We start from the raw sequence: 24002 nt of genomic DNA on the forward strand, positions 1-24002 counted from the left end.
GGATATAGATAGCAGGTGTAGCCATGGACCATAAAAGGGAAATGGATACTGAGGTCTATATCTGAGCCTCAGAGGGATATAGATAGCAGGTGTAGGCATGGACCATAAAAGGGAAATGGATACTGAGGGCTATGTCTGAGCCTCAGAGGGATATAGATAGCAGGTGTAGGCATGGACCATAAAAGGGAAATGGATACTGAGGGCTATGTCTGAGCCTCAGAGGGATATAGATAGCAGGTGTAGGCATGGACCATAAAAGGGAAATGGATAATGAGGGATAGGCCTGTACCTTAGTTGGAGACTAGATTCTGGCAGGTAGACCTGGGCCTCCAAAGGGAAACTGATATTGAGAGCTTGGGCTCTGGAGGACAATGGGTACTGAGGGCTGACTGACCTTGTTTGTTGGTTAGGTATTATTTTTCAAAGAAGTATTAATTATCTTAATTCTTATGGTGATGATATGGAGGCATGGCTTTAACTTAACATACACTTGTAAACTGTTACATGTAATGACAGGAAATACTTGTAGCAACCCCAATTTGAATATAAAATATCAAAATTCATACCATAACTTCACCTTGATACCCAAAATAAAACACTGCTAGTTACTTACAAATAGGCCAGCATACCAATCAGATTTATTTAGTCATCAAAACACTGTTGTGTTTGGTTACTAATTTCCAACTCAGATATATACCATCAACACAACAGTGCTATAGTTGTTTGTCTAAGTATTAAAAAAATAATCTGACCATTCATATATTTACATACATCAATTTGAAATACTTTTGTGATTGACTACTTACCTACAAGTAGCCTGATCAACAAGCTTGCAATCTTTGTCACAGCAAAGGTCACCATCTGGCCCTGCATCACACTCTTCCTTGTCATCTACCCTGCCATTTCCACACAGAGCAATCCCACCAGTAGCAACTGTAAACCATCCATCATTACTTTTTCTCATAATACCACTAAAATGTATTGTAAGTTACTTTAAGAACTGGAGACTACATTTAATTAATTATTTGGGTCTCTTTTAAACATTTAAAACTGGCAATCATGAAAATTATAACTTTTTAAAAAAAATACAAGTTTAATGTATCATATGGTATAAAATTCATATGAAAGTTTTGTCTGGTCAATAATTAGGTTACATATATCTAGATTTTATTTCTCTAGCTTCCATACTTAATATCCAAAGGTGCTTTTCTGAAAACATGATTCAATGATATTACTTTTTTACAGATAACAATGACTTAAAAAAGACTTCAGTTATTCAAGTAGGATGTACACCATGAACTATTACAAAACAATGCCGGACCATACTGAATAATTCAGGGACATTGGAACTTGAAATAGAAAGATCGATTCTAAAATGAATTTTAAAAAAAAAACATGGATTAATTCAATATCTTATTTTTTCTTCTTTTTTTTTTAACCTGGATTTTACATCCCTGACAACAATCAGAGTGATGTGTTCTTTTATCAGATTCTATCAACATAAATATAAATGTATCAGGGAGTTTTTTTAAAAAAGGTCCTTTAAGCCTTCTTTTACTAGGTGTTCTTTGAGGTAGGGTGGCTCTTCTGCCCTCTTTTCCATACAATTGTATCAAAATTCAATTTTCAAACTAAATCTTAAATAATGCAATGGAAATGTTAAAGGCCTCATATACGTAAGATACACTACTATATAGCAATATCATACAATACTGTAAAATCTTATGCTTTCAGGGGGCTTAATTTTCATGGTTTTTCAAAAACTCACTATTTCATGAGCACTTCTTTACTTGGATAAAATTGATGTTGCTCGATAAATCTACTTAAACTAATTTTGGCATTTTGTGGATGTATGATTTCTTGGATTATGAGTATCCTTGAAATCAATGAAATTAATCTCCAAGGCAAATGACTGATTTTACAGTACTTTAAGTTAGTAATATATCTTCTGTACAATTAACATGTTATAAGACTTTAATCATGCTCCATATTCTTATGATTAATGATACAACATAAACTGTCATTCTCACACAGCTTCACATCTTATATCAATAATTGTTGCTGAAAATAATGTCAAAACTATCATGTTTTACAATATAAATAAACTGAAAATTAAAACTGTCACATTTAATACAATGTTTCAATGTTATTCTGTATTTTGCTGTATCCACAGACTTTTCTGAATATATGTCACTTTACACAGCTTCCTATCATCTTTCTAATCAAATTAGTAACACAATTGTTTAAAACCTCTAAGTAACACAATATTTTCATTATCTCACAGTAACACAAGTGTTTCATTACCTCCCAGTAACACAAGTGTTCCATTATCTCACAGTAACACAAGTGTTTCATTACCTCCCAGTAACACAAGTGTTTCATTACCTCCCAGTAACACAAGGGTTTCATTACCTCCCAGTAACACAAGAGTTTCATTACCTCCCAGTAACACAAGAGTTTCATTACCTCCCAGTAACACAAGTGTTTCATTACCTCCCAGTAACACAAGAGTTTCATTACCTCCCAGTAACACAAGTGTTTCATTACCTCCCAGTAACACAAGAGTTTCATTACCTCCCAGTAACACAAGACACAAGTAACACAAGGATTTCATTACCTCACAGTAACACAAGGTTTCAATACCTCTCAGTAACACAAGGGTTTCATTACCTCACAGTAACACAAGGATTTCATTACCTCACACTAACACAAGGGTTTCATTATCTCACAGTAACACAAGGTTTCAATACCTCTCATTAACACAAGGTTTCAATACCTCTCAGTAACACAAGGGTTTCATTACCTCCCAGTAACACAAGGGTTTCATTATTTCCCAGTAACACAAGGGTTTCATTACCTCACACTAATACAAGAGTTTCATTACCTCATAGTAACACAAGTGTTCCATTATCTCACAGTAACACAAGAGTTTCATTACCTCCCAGTAACACAAGAGTTTCATTACCTCCCAGTAACACAAGGGTTTCATTACCTCCCAGTAACACAAGGGTTTCATTACCTCACAGTAACACAAGTGTTTCATTACCTCTCAGTAACACAAGGTTTCAATACCTCTCAGTAACACAAGAGTTTCATTACCTCCCAGTAACACAAGGGTTTCATTACCTCTCAGTAACACAAGAGTTTCATTACCTCTCAGTAACACAAGGGTTTCATTACCTCCCAGTAACACAAGGGTTTCATTACCTCACAGTAACACAAGGGTTTCATTACCTCCCAGTAACACAAGGGTTTCATTACCTCTCAGTAACACAAGAGTTTCATTTCCTCTCAGTAACACAAGGTTTCAATACCTCTCAGTAACACAAGGGTTTCATTACCTCTCAGTAACACAAGGTTTCAATACCTCTCAGTAACACAAGGGTTTCAATACCTCCCTGGAACACAAGAGTTTCATTACTTCACAGTAACAATGGTTTCATTACCTCACAGTACCACAACGGTTTCATTACCTCCCAGCAACACAAATGTTTCATTACCTCACAGTAACACAAGAGTTTCATTACCTCACAGTACCACACAATAACACAAGGGTTTCATTACCTCACAGTAACACAAGTGTTTCATTACCTCACAGTAACACAAGGGTTTCATTACCTCCCAGTAACACAAGGGTTTCATTACCTCCCAGTAACACAAGGGTTTCATTACCTCCCAGTAACACAAGGGTTTCATTACCTCCCAGTAAAACAAGGGTTTCATTATCTCACAGTAACACAAGTGTTTCATTACCACCCAGTACCACAATGGTTTCATTACCTCCCAGTAACACAAGAGTTTCATTACCTCAGTAACACAAGTAACACAAGGTTTCATTACCCCAAGGTTTCACCCAGTACCACAATGGTTTCATTACCTCCCAGTAACACAAGTGTTTCATTATCTCACAGTAACACAAGTGTTTCATTACCTCACACTAACACAAGGGTTTCATTACCTCACAGTAACACAAGGGTTTCATTACCTCACAGTAACACAAGGGTTTCATTATCTCACAGTAACACAAGGGTTTCATTACCTCACAGTAACACAAGGGTTTCATTACCTCACAGTAACACAAGGGTTTCATTACCTCACAGTAACACAAGGGTTTCATTACCTCACAATAACACAAGGGTTTCATTACCTCACAGTAACACAAGGGTTTCATTATCTCCCAGTAACACAAATGTTTCATTACCTCACAGTAACACAAGAGTTTTGTTACCTCACAGTAACACAATATTTTCATTACCTCCCAGTAACACAAGGGTTTCATTATCTCACAGTAACACAAGGATTTCATTATCTCCCAGTAACACCAGAGTTTCATTACCTCTCAGTAACACAAGGTTTCAATACCTCTCAGTAACACAAGAGTTTCATTACCTCCCAGTAACACAAGGGTTTCCTCACCTCACAGTAACACAAGGGTTTCATTACCTCCCAGTAACACAAGGGTTTCATTACCTCACAGTAACACAAGGATTTCATTACCTCACACTAACACAAGGGTTTCATTATCTCACAGTAACACAAGGATTTCATTACCTCACAGTAACACAAGGATTTCATTACCTCACAGTAACACAAGAGTTTCATTACTCAGTACCACAATGGTTTCATTACCTCCCAGTAACACACAAGAGTTTCATTTCCTCTCAGTAACACAAGGTTTCATTACCTCCCAGTAACACAAGGGTTTCATTACCTCCCAGTAACACAAGAGTTTCATTACCACCCAGTACCACAATGGTTTCATTACCTCCCAGTAACACAAGGGTTTCATTACCTCACACTAACACAAGGGTTTCATTACCTCACAGTAACACAAGGGTTTCATTACCTCACAGTAACACAAGTGTTTCATTATCTCACAGTAACACAAGTGTTTCATTACCTCACAGTAACACCAGAGCTTCATTACCTCTCAGTAACACAAGGTTTCAATACCTCTCAGTAACACAAGAGTTTCATTACCTCTCAGTAACACAAGGGTTTCATTACCTCCCAGTAACACAAGGGTTTCACAGTAACACCTTCATTACAGTAACACACAAGTAACACAAGTGTTTCATTACCACCCAGTACCACAATGGTTTCATTACCTCCCAGTAACACAAGGGTTTCATTACCTCCCAGTAACACAAGTGTTTCATTACCTCACACTTACACAAGAGTTTCATTTCCTCACAGTACACAAGTGTTTCATTACCTCCCAGTAACACAAGGGTTTCATTACCTCACAGTAACACAAGAGTTTCATTACCTCACAGTACCACAACGGTTTCATTACCTCCCAGCAACACAAATGTTTCATTACCTCACAGTAACACAAGGGTTTCATTACCTCACAGTAACACAAGGGTTTCATTACCTCCCAGGAGTTTCATTACCTCCCAGTAACACAAGAGTTTCATTACCTCACAGTAACACAAGGGTTTCATTACCTCCCAGTAACACAAGGGTTTCATTACCTCCCAGTAACACAAGAGTTTCATTACCTCCCAGTAACACAAGAGTTTCATTACCTCCCACTAACACAAGAGTTTCATTACCTCCCAGTAACACAAGAGTTTCATTACCTCCCAGTAACACAAGTGTTTCATTACCTCAAGGGTTTCATTACCTCTCAGTAACACAAGGGTTTCATTACCTCCCAGTAACACAAGGGTTTCATTACCTCCCAGTAACACAAGTGTTTCATTATCTCACAGTAACACAAGTGTTTCATTATCTCACAGTAACACAAGGGTTTCATTACCTCCCAGTAACACAAGTGTTTCATTACCTCACAGTAACACAAGTGTTTCATTATCTCACAGTAACACAAGTGTTTCATTACCTCCCAGTAACACAAGGGTTTCATTACCTCCCAGTAACACAAGGGTTTCATTACCTCACAGTAACACAAGGGTTTCATTACCTCCCAGTAACACAAGTGTTTCATTACCTCACAGTAACACAAGTGTTTCATTATCTCCCAGTAAAACAAGTGTTTCATTACCTCCCAGTAACACAAGTGTTTCATTACCTCACAGTAACACAAGAGTTTCATTACCTCCCAGTAACACAAGTGTTTCATTACCTCCCAGTAACACAAGTGTTTCATTACCTCACAGTAACACAAGGGTTTCATTACCTCACAGTAACACAAGGGTTTCATTACCTCCCAGTAACACAAGTGTTTCATTACCTCCCAGTAACACAAGGGTTTCATTACCTCCCAGTAACACAAGGGTTTCATTACCTCACAGTAACACAAGGGTTTCATTACCTCACAGTAACACAAGGGTTTCATTACCTCACAGTAAAACAAGGGTTTCATTACCTCCCAGTAAAACAAGGGTTTCATTACCTCACAGTAACACAAGTGTTTCATTACCTCACAGTAACACAAGGGTTTCATTACCTCCCAGTAACACAAGTGTTTCATTACCTCACAGTAACACAAGTGTTTCATTACCTCACAGTAACACAATGGTTTCATTACCTCCCAGTAACATAAGAGTTTCATTACCTCAGAGTAACACAATGGTTTCATTACCTCCCAGCAACACAAATGTTTCATTACCTCACAGTAACACAAGGGTTTCATTACCTCCCAGTAAAACAAGGGTTTCATTACCTCCCAGTAACACAAGTGTTTCATTACCTCACAGTAACACAAGTGTTTCATTACCTCACAGTAACACAAGAGTTTCATTACCTCACAGTAACACAAGGGTTTCATTACCTCCCAGTAACACAAGGGTTTCATTACCTCTCAGTAACACAAGTGTTTCATTACCTCTCAGTAACACAAGTGTTTCATTACCTCACAGTAACACAAGGGTTTCATTACCTCACAGTAACACAAGGGTTTCATTACCTCCCAGTAACACAAGGGTTTCATTACTTCTCAGTAACACAAGTGTTTCATTACCTCTCAGTAACACAAGTGTTTCATTACCTCACAGTAACACAAGTGTTTCATTACCTCACAGTAACACAAGGGTTTCATTACCTCACACTAACACAAGAGTTTCATTACCTCCCAGTAACACAAGGGTTTCATTACCTCTCAGTAACACAAGTGTTTCATTACCTCTCAGTAACACAAGAGTTTCATTTCCTCTCAGTAACACAAGGTTTCAATACCTCTCAGTAACACAAGGGTTTCATTACCTCTCAGTAACACAAGTGTTTCATTACCTCTCAGTAACACAAGAGTTTCATTTCCTCTCAGTAACACAAGGTTTCAATACCTCTCAGTAACACAAGGGTTTCAATACCTCCCTGGAACACAAGAGTTTCATTACCTCACAGTAACAATGGTTTCATTACCTCACAGTACCACAACGGTTTCATTACCTCACAGTAACACAACGGTTTCATTACCTCCCAGCAACACAAATGTTCCATTACTTTGCAGGAGTTTTATTTCATTTCATTTAAGTCCCTGCAGACAGATTTTTTCTATGTTTTAAATCCTTGGATGGTATTACATGGTCAAATCCTACCTAATTTTCAAAAGTATTTCACCCTTCTGATTATAATGATATTTTATACCTTAAAATAATAAGCAACATATGTTTTTCATTCAAATCTCACTGAGTAGATGAATGGGACTCTTAATAGAGAACAGAATTACCTTCTTGATTGTTTAAGTTAGCACTATAATGCATTACAAACCTTTACCTATGTCTTCACAATAGTTTATATCCACTATGTACACCTTCATCTTACACTAAGGATGCTACTTAAAAAAATAACCTTTAGTTGATCATGTAAGATAAGTTCCAAGAGCCATAACTCTACCTGTACATACATGCAGAATATGCATTATAACATCTGATACTATTATGGTACATAGAAACTAAAAGGGACTAGTTCGACAGACAGAACATTCCTTAACTACAAAACATGGTGGAAGGGGGCATTCCAAGACTTTTATGGTGAATAATGGATACCCAATACTACAAAATTGTAATCAGAAATAGACTGAGTTTCTATCTCAAATATGCATGGGACGTTCTATTATTACAAATCTACTAACTTGTATGTTTATAACTACCTGCATCAGGTTTTTTTTCTGGAACATTAATGATATGGTCTTCAATTTTTACTGCGGTTTTATTTCAATGCGGTCTATCTTGTGCAAGTCAGTACCAAACCCTACTGCTGAAAGCAATTCCACCAAGAAACTAGCAAATTCTTTTCAAATAACATCTCAAATACTTCAAATTTAATTTATTTTTCAATAACTGGGAATCAAGTTATTCCAACTTTTATTAACCATTCCCGTCGACCTGGATAGAAGCATGTTCACAAGCAAAGGGTCTTACTGTGGGAGGAAACCAGAGGACATGAGGAAAACCCATGTGGACAAATAGGCACTCCAATACTTTTTCCAGCCATTCAACAAATCAAACCTTTGATGCCAAGATGAAATGCAAGTATTTATCATTGCCCTATCTGAAAACCCAACATTCTTTAAAAACATAAATTTGATACCTTGTACAAAAGTTATATTTCCAAATAAATCAGGATAATCATAATAAATGCTCCATTTGATTAGGGCCAAGGTCAGAATTTATCAGAACAAAGGCAAATGGGTAATTGGATCACACATTTTTTTGGGTGACAAGGATCATAATGGTGTATCGTACATGTGTGTTGAGATTTCATTTCTTTTGCAAAAGTAGTTTAATGATTTATCACTACACAATTTTTACACAGATTTCAATAAAAAACAATTTTCCAAAATAATTTTTTTCTCTGAAACTATTGCAGATTGCATTCTACAGACAGAAGAAAGAGAATATGATTTTTGCATACTGTACTAAAAAGAATCCTGGGACCTTACCTTAACCTAAAACCACATCATCAGAATTCATATCAATATTTGACTTATCTCTTTCTTCTCTCCATCTCTGTTTTAAGATGCCCATAATTAAATGTGAAATATCAACTTGTTTTGCAATATTTGAGATTTCATAGCACAGGTTTTCGTGGCCAGATGGAAATGTCATAAAAACACAGCAATATTGGAATCAATAGCTATTAACATTAGGTTGTTAAAAATGGTCAAAATCATATCTTTACAACCAAAAGGGAGCATCCAAAAAGAAACCAAAAAGATGTTTGCCTTTCTTCTTGTACTAAATAAATTATGTAAGTAAAAAATCTTAATTTTAAAATGAAAACCACAACTTATGGAATAAGTATTTACTTATATACACATCAATATTAATGAACACAAATGTTCAGGTATCTTATACTTTATTTAGTATAATACATCTACTGTTTTATTGATAACACATCTAAATCAGTATTAGTGAATGTCTCCATTAATTTCTGTCTGTAAGATATCAGCACTCTTATTGAAGAGTAATTTGAAAACAAGTTTCTTACGAAATCTGATGCTTAATTCTGTCTACTGGCTTTCTTTGGAATTTCACTTTAGAATACCATAGATCTTAATATGTAGATGATAAAAACAAGGTTTTGACAGAAAGAGAAGAATTTAATGATATTGCATCAAATAAGAACAAAGATCAATCTTTTGAAAAAAAAATAGATCCAAGAAAGACTCGAAGAGGACACTCTCTTCACAGAAATACTGAAGTATTGCAGATATATCAAGCAGTTACCAAGGTACATTAAATCATTAGTAGGTCCGGGCTTTAATGGGTTAGGTTTAGCTTTTAATGGAGTTTAGACCATCCTTTAATGAGTTTTGTCCATTTTTTTAATGGAGCTTGGTCCAGTCAATTGGTTAAGAGCAACAATTAATTGACTAAGTTCAGTCTTAAATGGGTTAGGTCCAGTTTTTTGTTTTTCTGTTTTAATTTCTGTTACTTTGGTTCAGTTTACACCACATGTTCACCATTGAGTGGAGTAATACAAACATTTGTGTACACAGTGGAAACATGTTGCTGTTGAGAAAAATTTCCAAAGTGTGGGTTATTTCTCAAATATGCTTTTAACAAATGTGCAATCAACAGCAGTTCCTGAATTTTATTAACAATTTATTGTGTATTCTCTCTAGAAAATATCAGCCAATCAGAATGTGAGTTGAAAATAAAACCAAACAATTGATTATGAAATATTAAACTGAACTTAAATAGAGAAATTGTGGGTAGTGAGCAGAACCTTGAGCAATAACGCTGGAGTTAATCAGTGGGTTTTTTTCTGGTTTAATACAACACCACTCTTCATCAGTTATTGTTAATATATTCTATGGAGATATACAAGTTTATATACAATTCCTTACCTGAACTTTCTGTTAAGGAGAATTAAAAAAAAACTTTGAAACAACTCGTTTGAGTACATGCAAAAGCAATTTATAAAACCACTTGCCAATTAATAAAACCATTCGCCAAATTAATGAACAGAATTTCCAACACAAAGTTAAGCTTGGAAGACTATCAGAGATTTAGCCTTAGTATTAAACAAGGAAACAGTTATGGACTGTAAAACCTTTTAAATTTGACACACGAAATCAATAAGGCAAGTTTTCAGAACATACAGGGTTTAGCAGTTGAAGTCTAATAAGATGTACATTGTATGTATGTCAGATTTGATAGGACATTTGACTTTACAAGTTCTACTTTTGCAAAGATTTAAAATCTATTCAGTAAGTCAAAAATATAAACTATGACAAAACTGTCATCCAGTGAATGTAATATTGTTCCAAATATTAAATTTCTACTACAAACAAATCTTTTATTTTATATTATCTTTATTTTATCTTTTTCATTTTTAAGTAAGTTTTTCTTCCAAAAATTACCAATAACAAGTGTATTAGTTTCTACTGATATTTCATCCATCTAGTTTCTCAGGTATTGAGTAAATTTCTGCAACAAGTAAACTGATTATCCATAAACCAATTTTCTATTATAATCTTATACATTATTCTACATCTGTTGAAAATTCTTCTGCTTATAAAATCCCTAACATTTTTGATTTTCAATATTTTGTTTCCTAAATTTCTTAAATTGACTGGACTTATATTCAGATAACCAAAAACAAATTTCAATATTAGAAAGGTCACACAATCAGGTTTTAATAATTGCTGCAGCAGTTAATATCTATTTCCCAAAGATAACATAATCCTAGCTACACTGTTATCTGTGGCAGTTATACTTAAATCTGTCCTTCTGTATCATTGACAGAAAATAGATAATTGCTAGGCATACCTGAGAAGCAATCGAAGCCTTTACTTTCCAGAACTTTAAACACATACTGTCGACTGCATTGTGAAAACACCTGAAAGAGAACACAGACATTTTTACATTTTTTCATCAGACATCTGCAGAAAATTGACAATGATCCCTGGTCCACTTCCTCATACTATCACCACACAAGTTAAATGACTGATGATGGAAAAACTGACCAACCCACAATCTGATGATAGGCTAATGAGAGATTGTTTGAATTTTATAAACTGTTACCTGATTGTTGGCCTGGTAGCCAGTTGTTGAGCTGGGATACATGATGTACTTGCCCCCAGCCGAGGATTTCGGAGAACAGGTGACAGTGTCAGGATCATGCTCACTTCCCCAATTGTGACCTAATGACAACAGTCACAAAATGTATTTGACAGTCACTTCACAAAATTAATTACTTCATATAACTGGTTTCTTGATTTTTTCACATGAATAAATAAAACTGTGTAGATACAGAAATGAATATGTATGTCAGTGAAATAAATAATGAGTGCTCTGATGAATTTATATCGCAATTAGCCAATGTAAATGTTGACCTGTATCTATTTCTGCTCAGTACGTAGAATCATCTACAATGCTATTTGATTGTCCTATAATAGGCCCGCCCCCTGACCATGAATCAGAGATCAGTGTTGATCAACTGAACTTGTCACAGTATAAATACAATACATAGTTTGTCATGTATTCTATAATCATAAAGATCAATAATATCCTCAGTAAATTTTTCACTTGACACAAAAATAAAGAATTCCAGTCAACAAACAAAACAATACAAACAATTAAATATTTGGAAAGAAAATAGTAATGTTGTAAGACGAAATCGTGCTCAATAAGATATCAACTTACCTAATTCTGTAGTCAGAACAATCCAGCACCATATGAAAAAGTCGAATGTATTTTCACATTAATTATGAGAACAGAGTATGAGCTAACCATATAAAAGGTATATGATATCTAAATGTAACTATCTTATCTCCTTTTTAAAGAGATAACAAGTGACTAAGTGACTCCTGAAATGTCTTAAATAAGGCATTCAGAAGCTTATTTGACTTAGATGCAAAGAAATCCTTATGAAATCAAAGTGTAAATACACTTGTTTGAAAAATCAGGAAACACGATTAAAAGGCATCGTATGTAATTAGGCTGAGCATAGCTATGTCATTAACATTTATATAATTAATTGTTTTCATAGGTAGCTTTAACTCTTACAGAAAACACAGTTTGATACAAACAGGTCTGATGGGTAAGGTAGCATATACCCTTAACACAATCACAAACCACAAGTTTGATAGGTAAGATAGCATATAGCCTTAACACAATCACAAAACAGAGGTTTGATGGGTAAGGTAGTATAACTCCAACACAAATCACAGGTGTGATGTGCAAAGAAGCATAAAGCCTAATCTCTGACACAAATTCACAAATTACTGTGTCAAGTAGTGCAGTGTAATACAAATATATTAATAAATGACTAAAAACTGTACAAATTCAAAATTTTTTCAACTAAAAAACACCACTAAGAAACATCAGAAGTACTACTTTCTGATAAACAAATAGGAAACCTACGATATTTTACCTCTAACAAAGATGATGAAAGAAAACAAAATTTGACATACCGTGGGATACAGTGAGTGTTGAGGGTAAACTCATTGCAGTGCTGCCCCCTGGTGTTCGGAATGAGCTGACACCTGTGTTGACAGCTTGCTTTTTCCTATTAACATATGCCGCTGTGAGAGACAAAGAATGTGGTTTAATATTTATTTTCTCACACATCATTTCTCAGGTTTTATTCTTTTCAGATGAGTACTGCTTATTATTTCACAAGCAAAAACACTTCATTACATTACTTTCTTTTTCTACGTTTTTGATTACAAAACTAGACTAGTATTATCTTATTTTCTGCATGCTATATTCATATCTGCATTCTTTATATATGGATTTTTTTTCATGGGGTAATGATATCAATATTGATATAAAATTAGGTAAGTTTTGTTAAATTCAATACAACTTTCAATATATAAGCATCAAAAGCTCACAGGACAAGCAAATTGCAGAGTCAACATGAGGCCCATGGGCCTTAACAGTCACCTGAAGTCTCCAGGTCTGAACAGTTTTAAATATCTGTCAGTCAGTCCCAGCATTGGGAAGACAGAACAGAACTGATATATGCATACTTACAAAGATCTATTGTTTCATAGTTTGAAGGCTTAATTTTCAATTAAACGGAACTGATAACACTGACTGTTGTTACAGTTTAGCATGTTTGACCCATGGGATCTTGAATGAGGGTCAAGGTCATTCATTTGAATGTGAATGTAACTGGTAGCCCTTCATCCCAGCATGCTACTGGCTTAATATCATGACCCTGGGTCATTTTGCTATTGATAATAAGTCGTTTAAAGGTTTTTAATTCATTTAAACCTTGTGACCTTGAAAATGGGTCAATGTCATCCATTTGAATAAACTTGGTTGCCTTTTATCCCAGCATGCTACTGGCCTAATACCATGACCCTGGGCTTTTTTGTTATTGAAAACAAGTTGAAAATGTAAATTGTTTATAATATACAATGAACATGCAGGAGGCCAGACAAAATACTATCACAATAGGTTTTTGTCTCAGGTGACCTAAAAAGTCAATTTTACAACATGTGATACATCTGAATGTCTCTTTTAATCAATTCAATACATTTGTAGTACAAATTTCCTATCATTCCACATGTTTCTTTCTTTTAGATAAATTTTAGCAATGACTGGTTAATTACTTATTGTGAAAAGTGTCAAAGGAAATCAGAATTTGTATTTGTTCATACCTTCAGAACAAATTCCACCCAGGTTATACTTGTGTGGTGAGGCAATGTAGGCAAGGCCCAGCTTTCCTTCGAATGCTTGATATGTAAACAGATGCCCTAGACAAAAATTCTTGAAATCTTTGACATGTGCTTCACCAAACCACTGAAATAGTATCATGTGAAAAAAATGTACAAAGTCAAACAAATAATTACATTTACAAAGTCAGTTTAACAAACAGTCATATGATACTTTCTGAATCAATGACCCCCATCCCCACCCACTCCTAAAAAACCAGGGATTCACATTTCCTCTACTACTCTCCGAATTTCTTTATATTTCGAAAGAAGAGTTACCCTTAACCTTTACTCATGACCACCAACCTGTCTAAGAATTTGATGGTGAGGAGTAATGGTGCAAATTAGAATGAATTCTTTGGAGGGGTTCATGAAATATCTTATGCACAAATATTACACTTATGTACCAACGGACACACACAAAGCATTTACTATACATGCATGTCACTACTAAGGGACAGGTGAGGTATCATATTACTGATACAGTTAAACCACATATATACATACAAAATCCCTGAAGCATATCAACATTATAATGCATCAATAAAATGGAAGAAAACACTTTAAAAAAAATCCTTGCCATTTCTGAGGAGGAATGACATTTGACCTGAAAGGTTTCTATGACTTGAAAGCTTTAACAGAATGTTTTGAGCAGAGATGAGGTAATCTAGCCCAATTCTGCAGACTCATAGGGTCTGTATCACTACACGGGAATCAGAGTGCATGAGGTAGAACCCAGGGTAGAGGGTTAGAGGGAGCAAAGCCACCCCAAAGGAATGAAATCAGGATAATTTTGAAAATAACTTGCTTCATTTTGTGATGATATTTAGCAGATATGTATTTGTACAAAGATAATTACATGCCTGGCCATATATCTAAACAACCCATAGCAAAAAAACATGACTATTGCAAATGTCATCATACCCAGCAAATGTCTACTTTGATAAGATGGCGATTTCAACAATCACCCACATTTTGGCTCCTTCTCTAACACCTCTGTTGAAGTCAACCAACTTAATTATGCTTATTTTTAATCTATTCTTCATGAAAGTACTTTCAATCAAACATTAATGACATGGATCAATCCCACGGTTCTGGAGCAGAACTTATTTCAAAATTAAGCCCAGTTAAATGAGGAGCCTTTGACCTAGATAAACATTGAGATTTAGCAACGGTATTCTGATTACATTTCCCTGATAATTAGTGTAATCCATGCAAATGTTCTATTGATGATATATCATATATGTGGGCTTATTACCAGATATGGGCTTATTACCAGAAACATGTATATCCTATACCGGAATGTAATTTGTATGGTTACTTCTGACTTACATCTAATACATTGGACATATCTCTGACACGATTGGCCATGTTGTAATGGTTGTTTTCACTGCTGTTCGTGTACGACTCATGGACTATGATCTGAAACAGGAAACCACAAACTATTAGTACATGTACAGATTAAGTAATATTGTACTGTGTATAACTGCTCAGTCATATTCTAGGATCATGCTGGCAATAAAGCTTGAAAGTCTTTGATGGGATATCACATAAAAAAAGTATTCTTGAAAATCTCATTTTTGTACAAATCTAAAATAATTTCAGCAATATTTTTAAAACAAGATTTTGAATCCGTTTTTGTATCTCATCTAAAATTTACAAAGTTTGTTCCAAAGCCTCCCCAACCCAAAAACTTTTTTTATCAAATCCTGTAAGAAAATAAAACTTGAAATGATTAAAATACAGCATGATCTGAGTATATACACAATATAATATTCCAGGTAATTTTATCGTGTTTACCTCAGCTATTTCAAACCCTGCCTGAATTATGTTCTCCTTACTGTCAGTCCAGATAGTTTTTTTGTAGTAACCATTGACTCTGTCTATCAGACTTATCTGTGGAACAAAACATATAATATAAAAGTACATTGATAAATACATAGCATTACACTGTGCTTTAGATTTAAGACTTAAAGATGTGTGCTACCTACCTGTGATATGGTAACTTATTTTTGTACAAAATCTACTTATGCCTTAAAACTAATGAGTACATGGTTTAACTGCCACTTGGAGACTTTAGGGGACAAGCCATGATCTGCCACAAGGTGACGTTAGGGTACATGCTATGATCTGTCACAAAGTAAAATTAGGGTACAAGCCATGATCTGCCACAAAGTAAAATTTGGGTACAAGCCATGATCTGCCACAAGGTGACATTAGTGTACATGCTATGGTCTGCCACAAGGTGACCTTAGGGTACAAGCCATGATCTGCCACAAGGTGACATTAGGGTACATGTTATGATCTGTCACAAAGTGAAATTAGGATACAAGCCATGATCTGCCACAAGGTGACCTTAGGGTACAAGTCATGATCTGCCACAAGGTGACATTAGGGTACATGCTATGATCTGTCACAAAGTAAAATTAGGGTACAAGCCATGATCTGCCACAAGGTGACATTAGGGTACATGCTATGATCTGTCACAAAGCAAAATTAGGGTACAAGCCACGATCTGCCACAAGGTGACCTTAGGGTACAAGTCATGATCTGCCACAAGGTGACATTAGGGTACATGCTATGATCTGTCACAAAGTAAAATTAGGGTACAAGCCATGATCTGCCACAAGGTGACATTAGGGTACATGCTATGATCTGTCACAAAGTAAAATTAGGGTACATGTCATGATCTGCCACAAGGTGACATTAGTGTACATGCTATGATCTGTCACAAAGTAAAATTAGGGTACAAGCCATGATCTGCCACAAGGCAATATTAGGGTACATGTTATGATCTGTCACAAAGTGAAATTAGGGTACAAGCCATGATCTGCCACAAGGTGACATTAGGGTACATTCTATGATCTGTCACATGAGACTTAAGGGTACATATTACACACTGCCACAAGAAGACATACCTATCTCACATGTTCAGAAGGGGAAAAAACGGATAAAATATATAAACACTTTACAAATTTAAAGTCAAAGATACATAGTAAAATAATTTATACTATCAAAGATGATCTTATCTGTTCATTCAGTAATATTGTATCTTTACCATAAATTCACTTGTCTGAAAGCGGTCACCTCGACCCATAGTGGAAAAAAAGTAGAAGTCTGCGACTACAGCCAATCTGCACACAGTTCGAGGCCCTATGATGGGAGACACCGCCTGACGTTTCTCTCTCTGGGGAGCTAAAACGGGAAATTAACATCAAATTTCAATATTTATAAAACAATAGATATTGAGTACCTATTTCTATAGTAGATTCTGATAATTGTCAGTCATAAATTCACTGTTCTGTGTTTATCTGGTGGTAAATCAATGTCGGGTAATAAGCCAATCCATATATAAAGCTGTTCAGCAAAATAACAAACCATTACTATTTCATTGTCCTGTAATAAGCCCATTCCCTGACTTCGCCTGATAAGTAATGTGTTGCTTCCCTTGTTTCATTTGAAGATAAATATGGTCAGTCCAAAGGATTATTGATTTAAAACATAGTTTTTCTATCGATAATTTGGTGCTATGAACAGCTGCCATTATAAACTATCGTGTCAAGTCAAGACGCATCTTCTTCACTCCAACCCCCATCAAACCTTCTCACTGAATAATCACTGTAAAAAGAACTTTTACAGACTTTCACAACAAAGTGAAGTACAAGTTAACTTTATAACTGAAATGATAAATGAGATTCAAAACAAAATAAAAATTATTTCAATTTTAAAAGCAGGAAGCAGATTTGATATGGTTTTCTACCTGTTTTCTCCAGCTCTGGTTCCGGTTCTGGTTCCCGTGGAAACAGTCTGATGCCGTCATTAAGTTCCATTCCAACAAAGTCATCGGTGTTATCAAAATCTCCCCTGAAATAATGTACATATATCAAAATATTATGTCTATCATCATATCCTCACTTCCTTTTTTAGGTATGTTGGCAATTAAGATTGGTCCATGATTGGTCAATCTGAGGAATCAGTGGCCACATGTCCATTATGTCGGAACAGCAAATAGTTAACTGGTGTTTACATGCTTAATTCGGCTAGGAGGTGTAAAGATCAAACGAATGTGATAGGTATATTGGAAGTTAAACTGTGTACTTTATTTAATAACAACTTGCACAAATCTTTGAAAAGTAAAACAGCATACAAACTTTGTTATCTTGAACTCTGATAACTCAAAACCTTGTTTTACTTGAAGTTTTTATCCTGTCTCAGACTCTCTATCTCCGTTAACTCCATACCAGGATTTCTTAAGATCCCCTCGACATCAAGATAAAGAGGTCTGACTGTACTGTCAATTTGTATATGTCTATTGTACCATATCTGAGTCAGGTTTAGGATTGCTTAGCAACACAATCATTAATGGGGTGTTTTTACTCATTTATTTTATTAAACAATCACAGGCATAAAGTTTTTCCGCAGACAAGTAGAAATTCCTTTGATTGTTAACTGCAGTTAAATTTAGAAAATGTAGCATTATTCAATCAACAAGTCATTATCCACTTACTTCATGTACTGATAATGTAACACTGTGTTTTATAATCCATTAAGACAACAGTGATGTCAAAATAAATATGATACGCCAGATATGTATTTTACTCCCAAATGAGATTAGTTAATAATTACCAAATATTCTAATATAATTAAATGTTACATATAGCTTAACCTTTATGATAAATAACTTGTTTTCTTCTTTTTGAACAATGACATTTTTGCTTTAATTGACATTTACACCCTAGGTGAAATGAACATACATTATATGAAACATTGAATTTGTTTTTATCTACTTTTTTTTTATAATAAATCTGTGTCTTTAAACAATTTAATAAGTCTGTGTTATACATGTACCTGACTCCTCCAATCACTGCATCAGGGTCAAACTTGACATCTGACTTCTTGTAGGCCACCATGGAGTGGTTTGCAGATGGTGACAGATGTCGCCAGGAGGGCTGTAATACAAAACATTCATTCAGATGTCTTAAATATTCTTTCAGTATGTGCAGGTCATTAGTAAATTTAACAGACCATAATAGGCATTTCAAATATTTTCTTGCTTTCTGCTTAAAAAACATTAAGCATTTTTTTAGCAGATTGAACACATTTTTATTGCACATGTCATATAAGTTAGATAAAATCTGGTACATACTGCTCTTCATAATTAAACATGACACAACATTTCTAATTATTTTTGATATTCATTTCCATGAGAAACTGATGCTCAGATTTATCATCCAATCAGATATGAGGAAACAAGCAGTGTACTTATTACATGTTATGGGTTGATTACATGAGCATGTTAGCCAATAAAAATGCTTGTTTTCATGAGAACGTAATTATGAATAATTACCTCTACAAAATACACTTCATCATTGGTTGATATACTGGCCGTCATGATCTCACCATCCCAGAGGACATGTACAAACGAATCAGGATCATCTACAGCAAACAAATAAGAACTTCAAGCATCATGCTACACAAGTGTGAAATGTACCTCCTTTTAAAAAGATTTCTTTAAACCATCATCATAAAAATTTGTTTTAAATAAGCAAGCTGTTTGACTGATTGTTGACCCACAAGCCCAAATCTATATCTATATGATTCTAAAAGTGTTTTTTTTTTTTGTTTTGTTTTTTTGTATAAAGAGATTTTCTTCATAATTAAACTTGCAGTAGTAATGTGATATTTTTTCTGTACTAAATCACAAGAATAATCCAAATATTTTAAGCAACTATCTGTAACACTTTTAAAAAATGTGGACAACTATATGAGGAATATAATGATTTTTGCAATTCAAGCAATTATTTCAAGCAGTAAACACAATTAAATGGGTTTCTTTTGTACAAGAATAAACAAATCTTGTCTAGTATTTTTCTACTCTTTTGTCTTCACTTTCATTTATCTACATATTAGATTCTATGATATACAAGTATGTAAATGAAGTATGTTGCATAAGTTAATATACTGAATGTGTTTATTGAGTGTAAGTATGTCTCTATATGAGTATTTATAAGTGCATGTCAGTATTAAATGTATGTGGTGAGTTTATATGTGAACCACTACAAAGATGCTTTGTATATTTAAAATGTGAATTCAAAATCAAAATTAAAAAAAGGAATAAACAAATCAATGAATAATTCTCTCATATATAAAACAGAAAACAGTTTCACTGAGGTGATAAACATCACAATCAGTTGTAAGACAAAACAAGAAAATTGATGGTTAAATCTTTCAGTCTCATCGCAGGTGTTTGCTATACATACCATAAAGTTTACCAGATAGAAACTTGCTCCTATCAACAGAGAAGGTCTCCTTGCTGTCACCATTTATAGCTGTTGCTTTGCAGTTGGAACTCAAGACAGTAGATTGGTGCAAATTTAAGTGAAAATCTCTGAAAATACCAAACATTTCTATAGTGAAACATTTGCCAGAAAGAAAAGATTTCTGTATACATCAGTCAAATAAGTGTTTCTTTTATCCATGAATCAACCTTTGAAATTTCAAACATTGTTCTCCTGGTTGGTTGCTTGGTTGGTTGGCACAACACAATATGCCATTAACCTTCCATAGTTGGACACTTAATGTGCTTTCATTTCAGCCAACAAAAGTAATTAATTATTGATGATGTAACTTCTTGTTTCACAATCTTTGTAAAATAACAAAACTAACTTCAATAACTAGTCTTTAAGAAAAATGAAAGTTCTGTATGTGGATGACAGGAGTCCTGTTACAGAATCTTACAAGAAAGAGCCAACAATGGGTTGTTTGTTTAAGTGGTTTCTTCACAGCTGGATATAATGATGCAACATACCACCTCTAGAGGATATAACTCCTGATTTACCTTGAAGTGATTGACTATTTTTTTATTCCAGGAGCCAGTCATATGGTTTAATTAACATGACATGCTCAAGAAGTAAAGAAAAATTTGTAACCCTTGGATTTTGAAGTTGAGGAGGAGATTGATTGAAGCTTACCTGCCCATTGTGTTGAACCAAATTTCTTTCATGTCAAATCCTGGGTTTTTGTCAGCACTTCGTCGAACACGTATCCGAATGTCACTTGTGTGCAATGTTTCATAGTAATGGAGTTTGTCATCTAAACCAGCTTAAATATAGCATACAAACAAAATTATTCTTTTATTCTGATTGTTCATCAAATATATTTGATGATGTTTTATGATCCAACTGTTGCTGTGCTTGGCAATAGTCTAATATTGTTTTTTAGATATCAGCATGAAGACATTCTCAAATTGTACGCACAGCGATACATTTACACTGTTTAACAAAATTCTTTTTTTTTTACATTTGAAAGTTTTATCTCAATTTCCCAGTAAAGGCATTTAATTAAACTCTCTTTTCTGGACAAGGTGATCTAATGAAAAAGTTTTAATTTTATTTAGCTTTAAAATAAAGGTCAATTTATTGTTTCAAAATTGAAACCAGGAAGGCTTGGGAAGTATCATAAAATGAGAACAAGGACAGGGAATCATTTTCCTTTTTCCACCTGAACATGAAATATGACACATCATACCCGCAGGTAACCTGTTATCATGTTCAGTCATGCATAGAAAGTATTACTTTATAAGTGTCTACTACAAAACATAGGGCAATCAAGATATATGAATGATTACAATCCTAGTTTACTACTTTTTTTTGCAGTACTAGTTTCATTCTATAAATTTGAAGCAAGAGAAAAAATATTCTGTGGCTACAATACTAAGCTATCAAACACATATTCTCATAATGTTAAAGACTGTCTGGATTATGACTTGTTGGCAGTTGTTTACACTACATTTATTTGTAAACGTATGAACAATCTAAAACAATAACAAATAGCATTATAATTGCACTAGATTTTCAAACGTAAAATGAAAATACAGATTACGGTGACTAAAATCAGGCCATCTTATTTTGCAGAATTTTGTAACATGTTCATATATTGATGGAAACTAGCGCGATTGCATGGACTGTATTTTCTGCAAATTTGATACATTCATACATATAAAATAACACTGTAGAACTACGTAACTGACAGTCTGTCTAACGGGATACAGTAAAGTGTACGAGGAAATCAATCGAGCAATCACTTGACGAATTACTTTCGCTTTTGAGAATTGATTCTGGTCGTTCATCAAAATTTCCCTTCGGATCTGATGAAAAACATATCAGTAATCTATTAGTTGTGACTACTTACAACTCCACACCAGATGGTAGTGACATAGCAAAACAATTATCCACAATAATGAAGTTAGCCTCTGCATACTGTCCGAGATTACAGGTAACTTGGCCGCGCCTGACTCAACCGGATGTTTGGCTGTTTTGGTCCAAATCGAGCTTTGAACTCAGTCAGATACAGGATCAGCAATTCTATTTTACATTTATCAGGTAGGTGATTATAACTGGGTTGTTAAATCAATTTCATTCCTCGAATTAACATTGATGATTCCTCATTATCTTGTAAATAATATATAACACAAAATGATTTCTTAAATTTGAAATTCCCTTGTCATTTATTTGCGAGTTATCATCCTTTACCTATGCCTGCGCCTACGTAAGTACTGAAAGTTTGAAGTTGAAACGTTTCGTTAAATTCCTCTTTGTGGACAAGAGACGTTCCGTAATTTATTTTACAATGTTTGCTGAGTTAATGATTTTTTGAATCAATTTTTTATCAAATGTAATTTCATGACAGTACAATTTCCGAGGAAAATTGTATAACTTTTCAACGGAGTGCTTTTGAATCCTGTTAAATTCTTCTTGACATTTCACAAGTAGACTTTCAGCTTTCTTTTTATCAGTTGAACCAGGGACGTATCAACAGGAAACGATTTGAAACAAATTCTAGAGATCATAGAATTACATTGTATAAGGTTGTTGGTGCTGAAACATGACAACAATTATCATAATTGTTAAATAGAAATTGTGATTAATTTGAAACAGAAAGTTAAACTGATATTTTGTAAGAAACAGGGAAGATTCTTTCTTTCCAATTTCTTCGCCAGGAATCAAACCTACCTTTAGATAGAGCTAAAGAGAAGTTCTTGGTGAGCAGAACCGATGGAAAGTCTATCTAGAAAAGTTGGTTTAGGATTTGGTCGGTTGGTTGGTTGGCAGATAGGTTTTCTGTCTCCGTGACTCCTTCCATATCTGAGTATCGTCTCACTGCTTGTTTCAACAATTACTGGATACTCACTGAACACATTCTGATTATTACCAAAAAATGTGCTTTCATTTCCTCAATACTTAATATCACATTTTATGCTTTAACAATAACAAGTATGGTTGAACATTACCATGGATTTTTGTATTTTATGGTTTTTGTTGGTGAAAACAAATTTTAAATATCAAACAGTGTAAAGCCATTGAAAGAATAGACTTGGCCCGAGAAAGTCTGGCATGATGAGTTTCAGCCAATCGATTATCAAAATTTTGGGCCAATACTAAAGAGCAAGTGCAGATTATTTTCCTTCATGGAGAAAAAATTTGTATGCATGTAAGTATTGTGTTACTGACTTAGTTATACTTTATAAATAATTGCCTTTTTTATCTTGGCAATTGAAAGCTGCTAAACACCATGCATGTAAACAACACCTGTATCAACATGAAAAAAACATCTTTTTTCGTTTAGTTCGAGTTGCACAAATACCTCACCTGAAGTATCTGGCAAAGAAATGATCTGCAGTGTTCCAGAATATCTTTGGTACAAAGAGGTGACTAATATAGGTCTCAGTGGTTTTTGTCTATGCCTTTTACTTATAGAACACTAAAGAGATTTAACCTCATGTGTTGTACATAAAACATGAGCCTCCTTTTGCTGTTGTTGTGGTTGAACAGGTTCAATGCCTCTGATGTAACTAGTGAAACATATTCAGGTGCTGTTATATTTGCTTTGCCACTGCTTAAGGTTCTGTATTTATTTTATTGTATTT

The 24002-nt window shown here is 34.4% G+C and overlaps 1 protein-coding gene across 1 annotated transcript in view; it reads right to left on the reverse strand.

Moving 5' to 3' along the window:
- The window catches only part of LOC132548305 (ADAM 17-like protease), a 29602-nt gene extending 7268 nt beyond the window's left edge, over window positions 1–22334 (reverse strand). The window contains exons 1-15 of the mRNA XM_060212163.1: window positions 22268–22334; window positions 21049–21178; window positions 20338–20465; window positions 19425–19513; window positions 18926–19026; window positions 17838–17941; window positions 17136–17272; window positions 15878–15973; window positions 15410–15499; window positions 14024–14165; window positions 12830–12940; window positions 12060–12065; window positions 11439–11557; window positions 11184–11253; window positions 807–933 (exon numbers count right to left, since the gene is read on the reverse strand). Of these exons, the coding sequence (XP_060068146.1) occupies window positions 807–933; window positions 11184–11253; window positions 11439–11557; window positions 12060–12065; window positions 12830–12940; window positions 14024–14165; window positions 15410–15499; window positions 15878–15973; window positions 17136–17272; window positions 17838–17941; window positions 18926–19026; window positions 19425–19513; window positions 20338–20465; window positions 21049–21178; window positions 22268–22334 (1517 nt within the window). The remainder of the gene's footprint in view (window positions 1–806; window positions 934–11183; window positions 11254–11438; window positions 11558–12059; window positions 12066–12829; window positions 12941–14023; window positions 14166–15409; window positions 15500–15877; window positions 15974–17135; window positions 17273–17837; window positions 17942–18925; window positions 19027–19424; window positions 19514–20337; window positions 20466–21048; window positions 21179–22267) is intronic.
- Between the last annotated feature and the right edge of the window lie 1668 nt (window positions 22335–24002).

This window comes from Ylistrum balloti, unplaced genomic scaffold (genome assembly GCF_031769215.1).
Source record: "Ylistrum balloti isolate Yb309-2 unplaced genomic scaffold, AGI_CSIRO_Ybal_v1 Utg369616, whole genome shotgun sequence".
Taxonomy (NCBI): domain Eukaryota; kingdom Metazoa; phylum Mollusca; class Bivalvia; order Pectinida; family Pectinidae; genus Ylistrum; species Ylistrum balloti.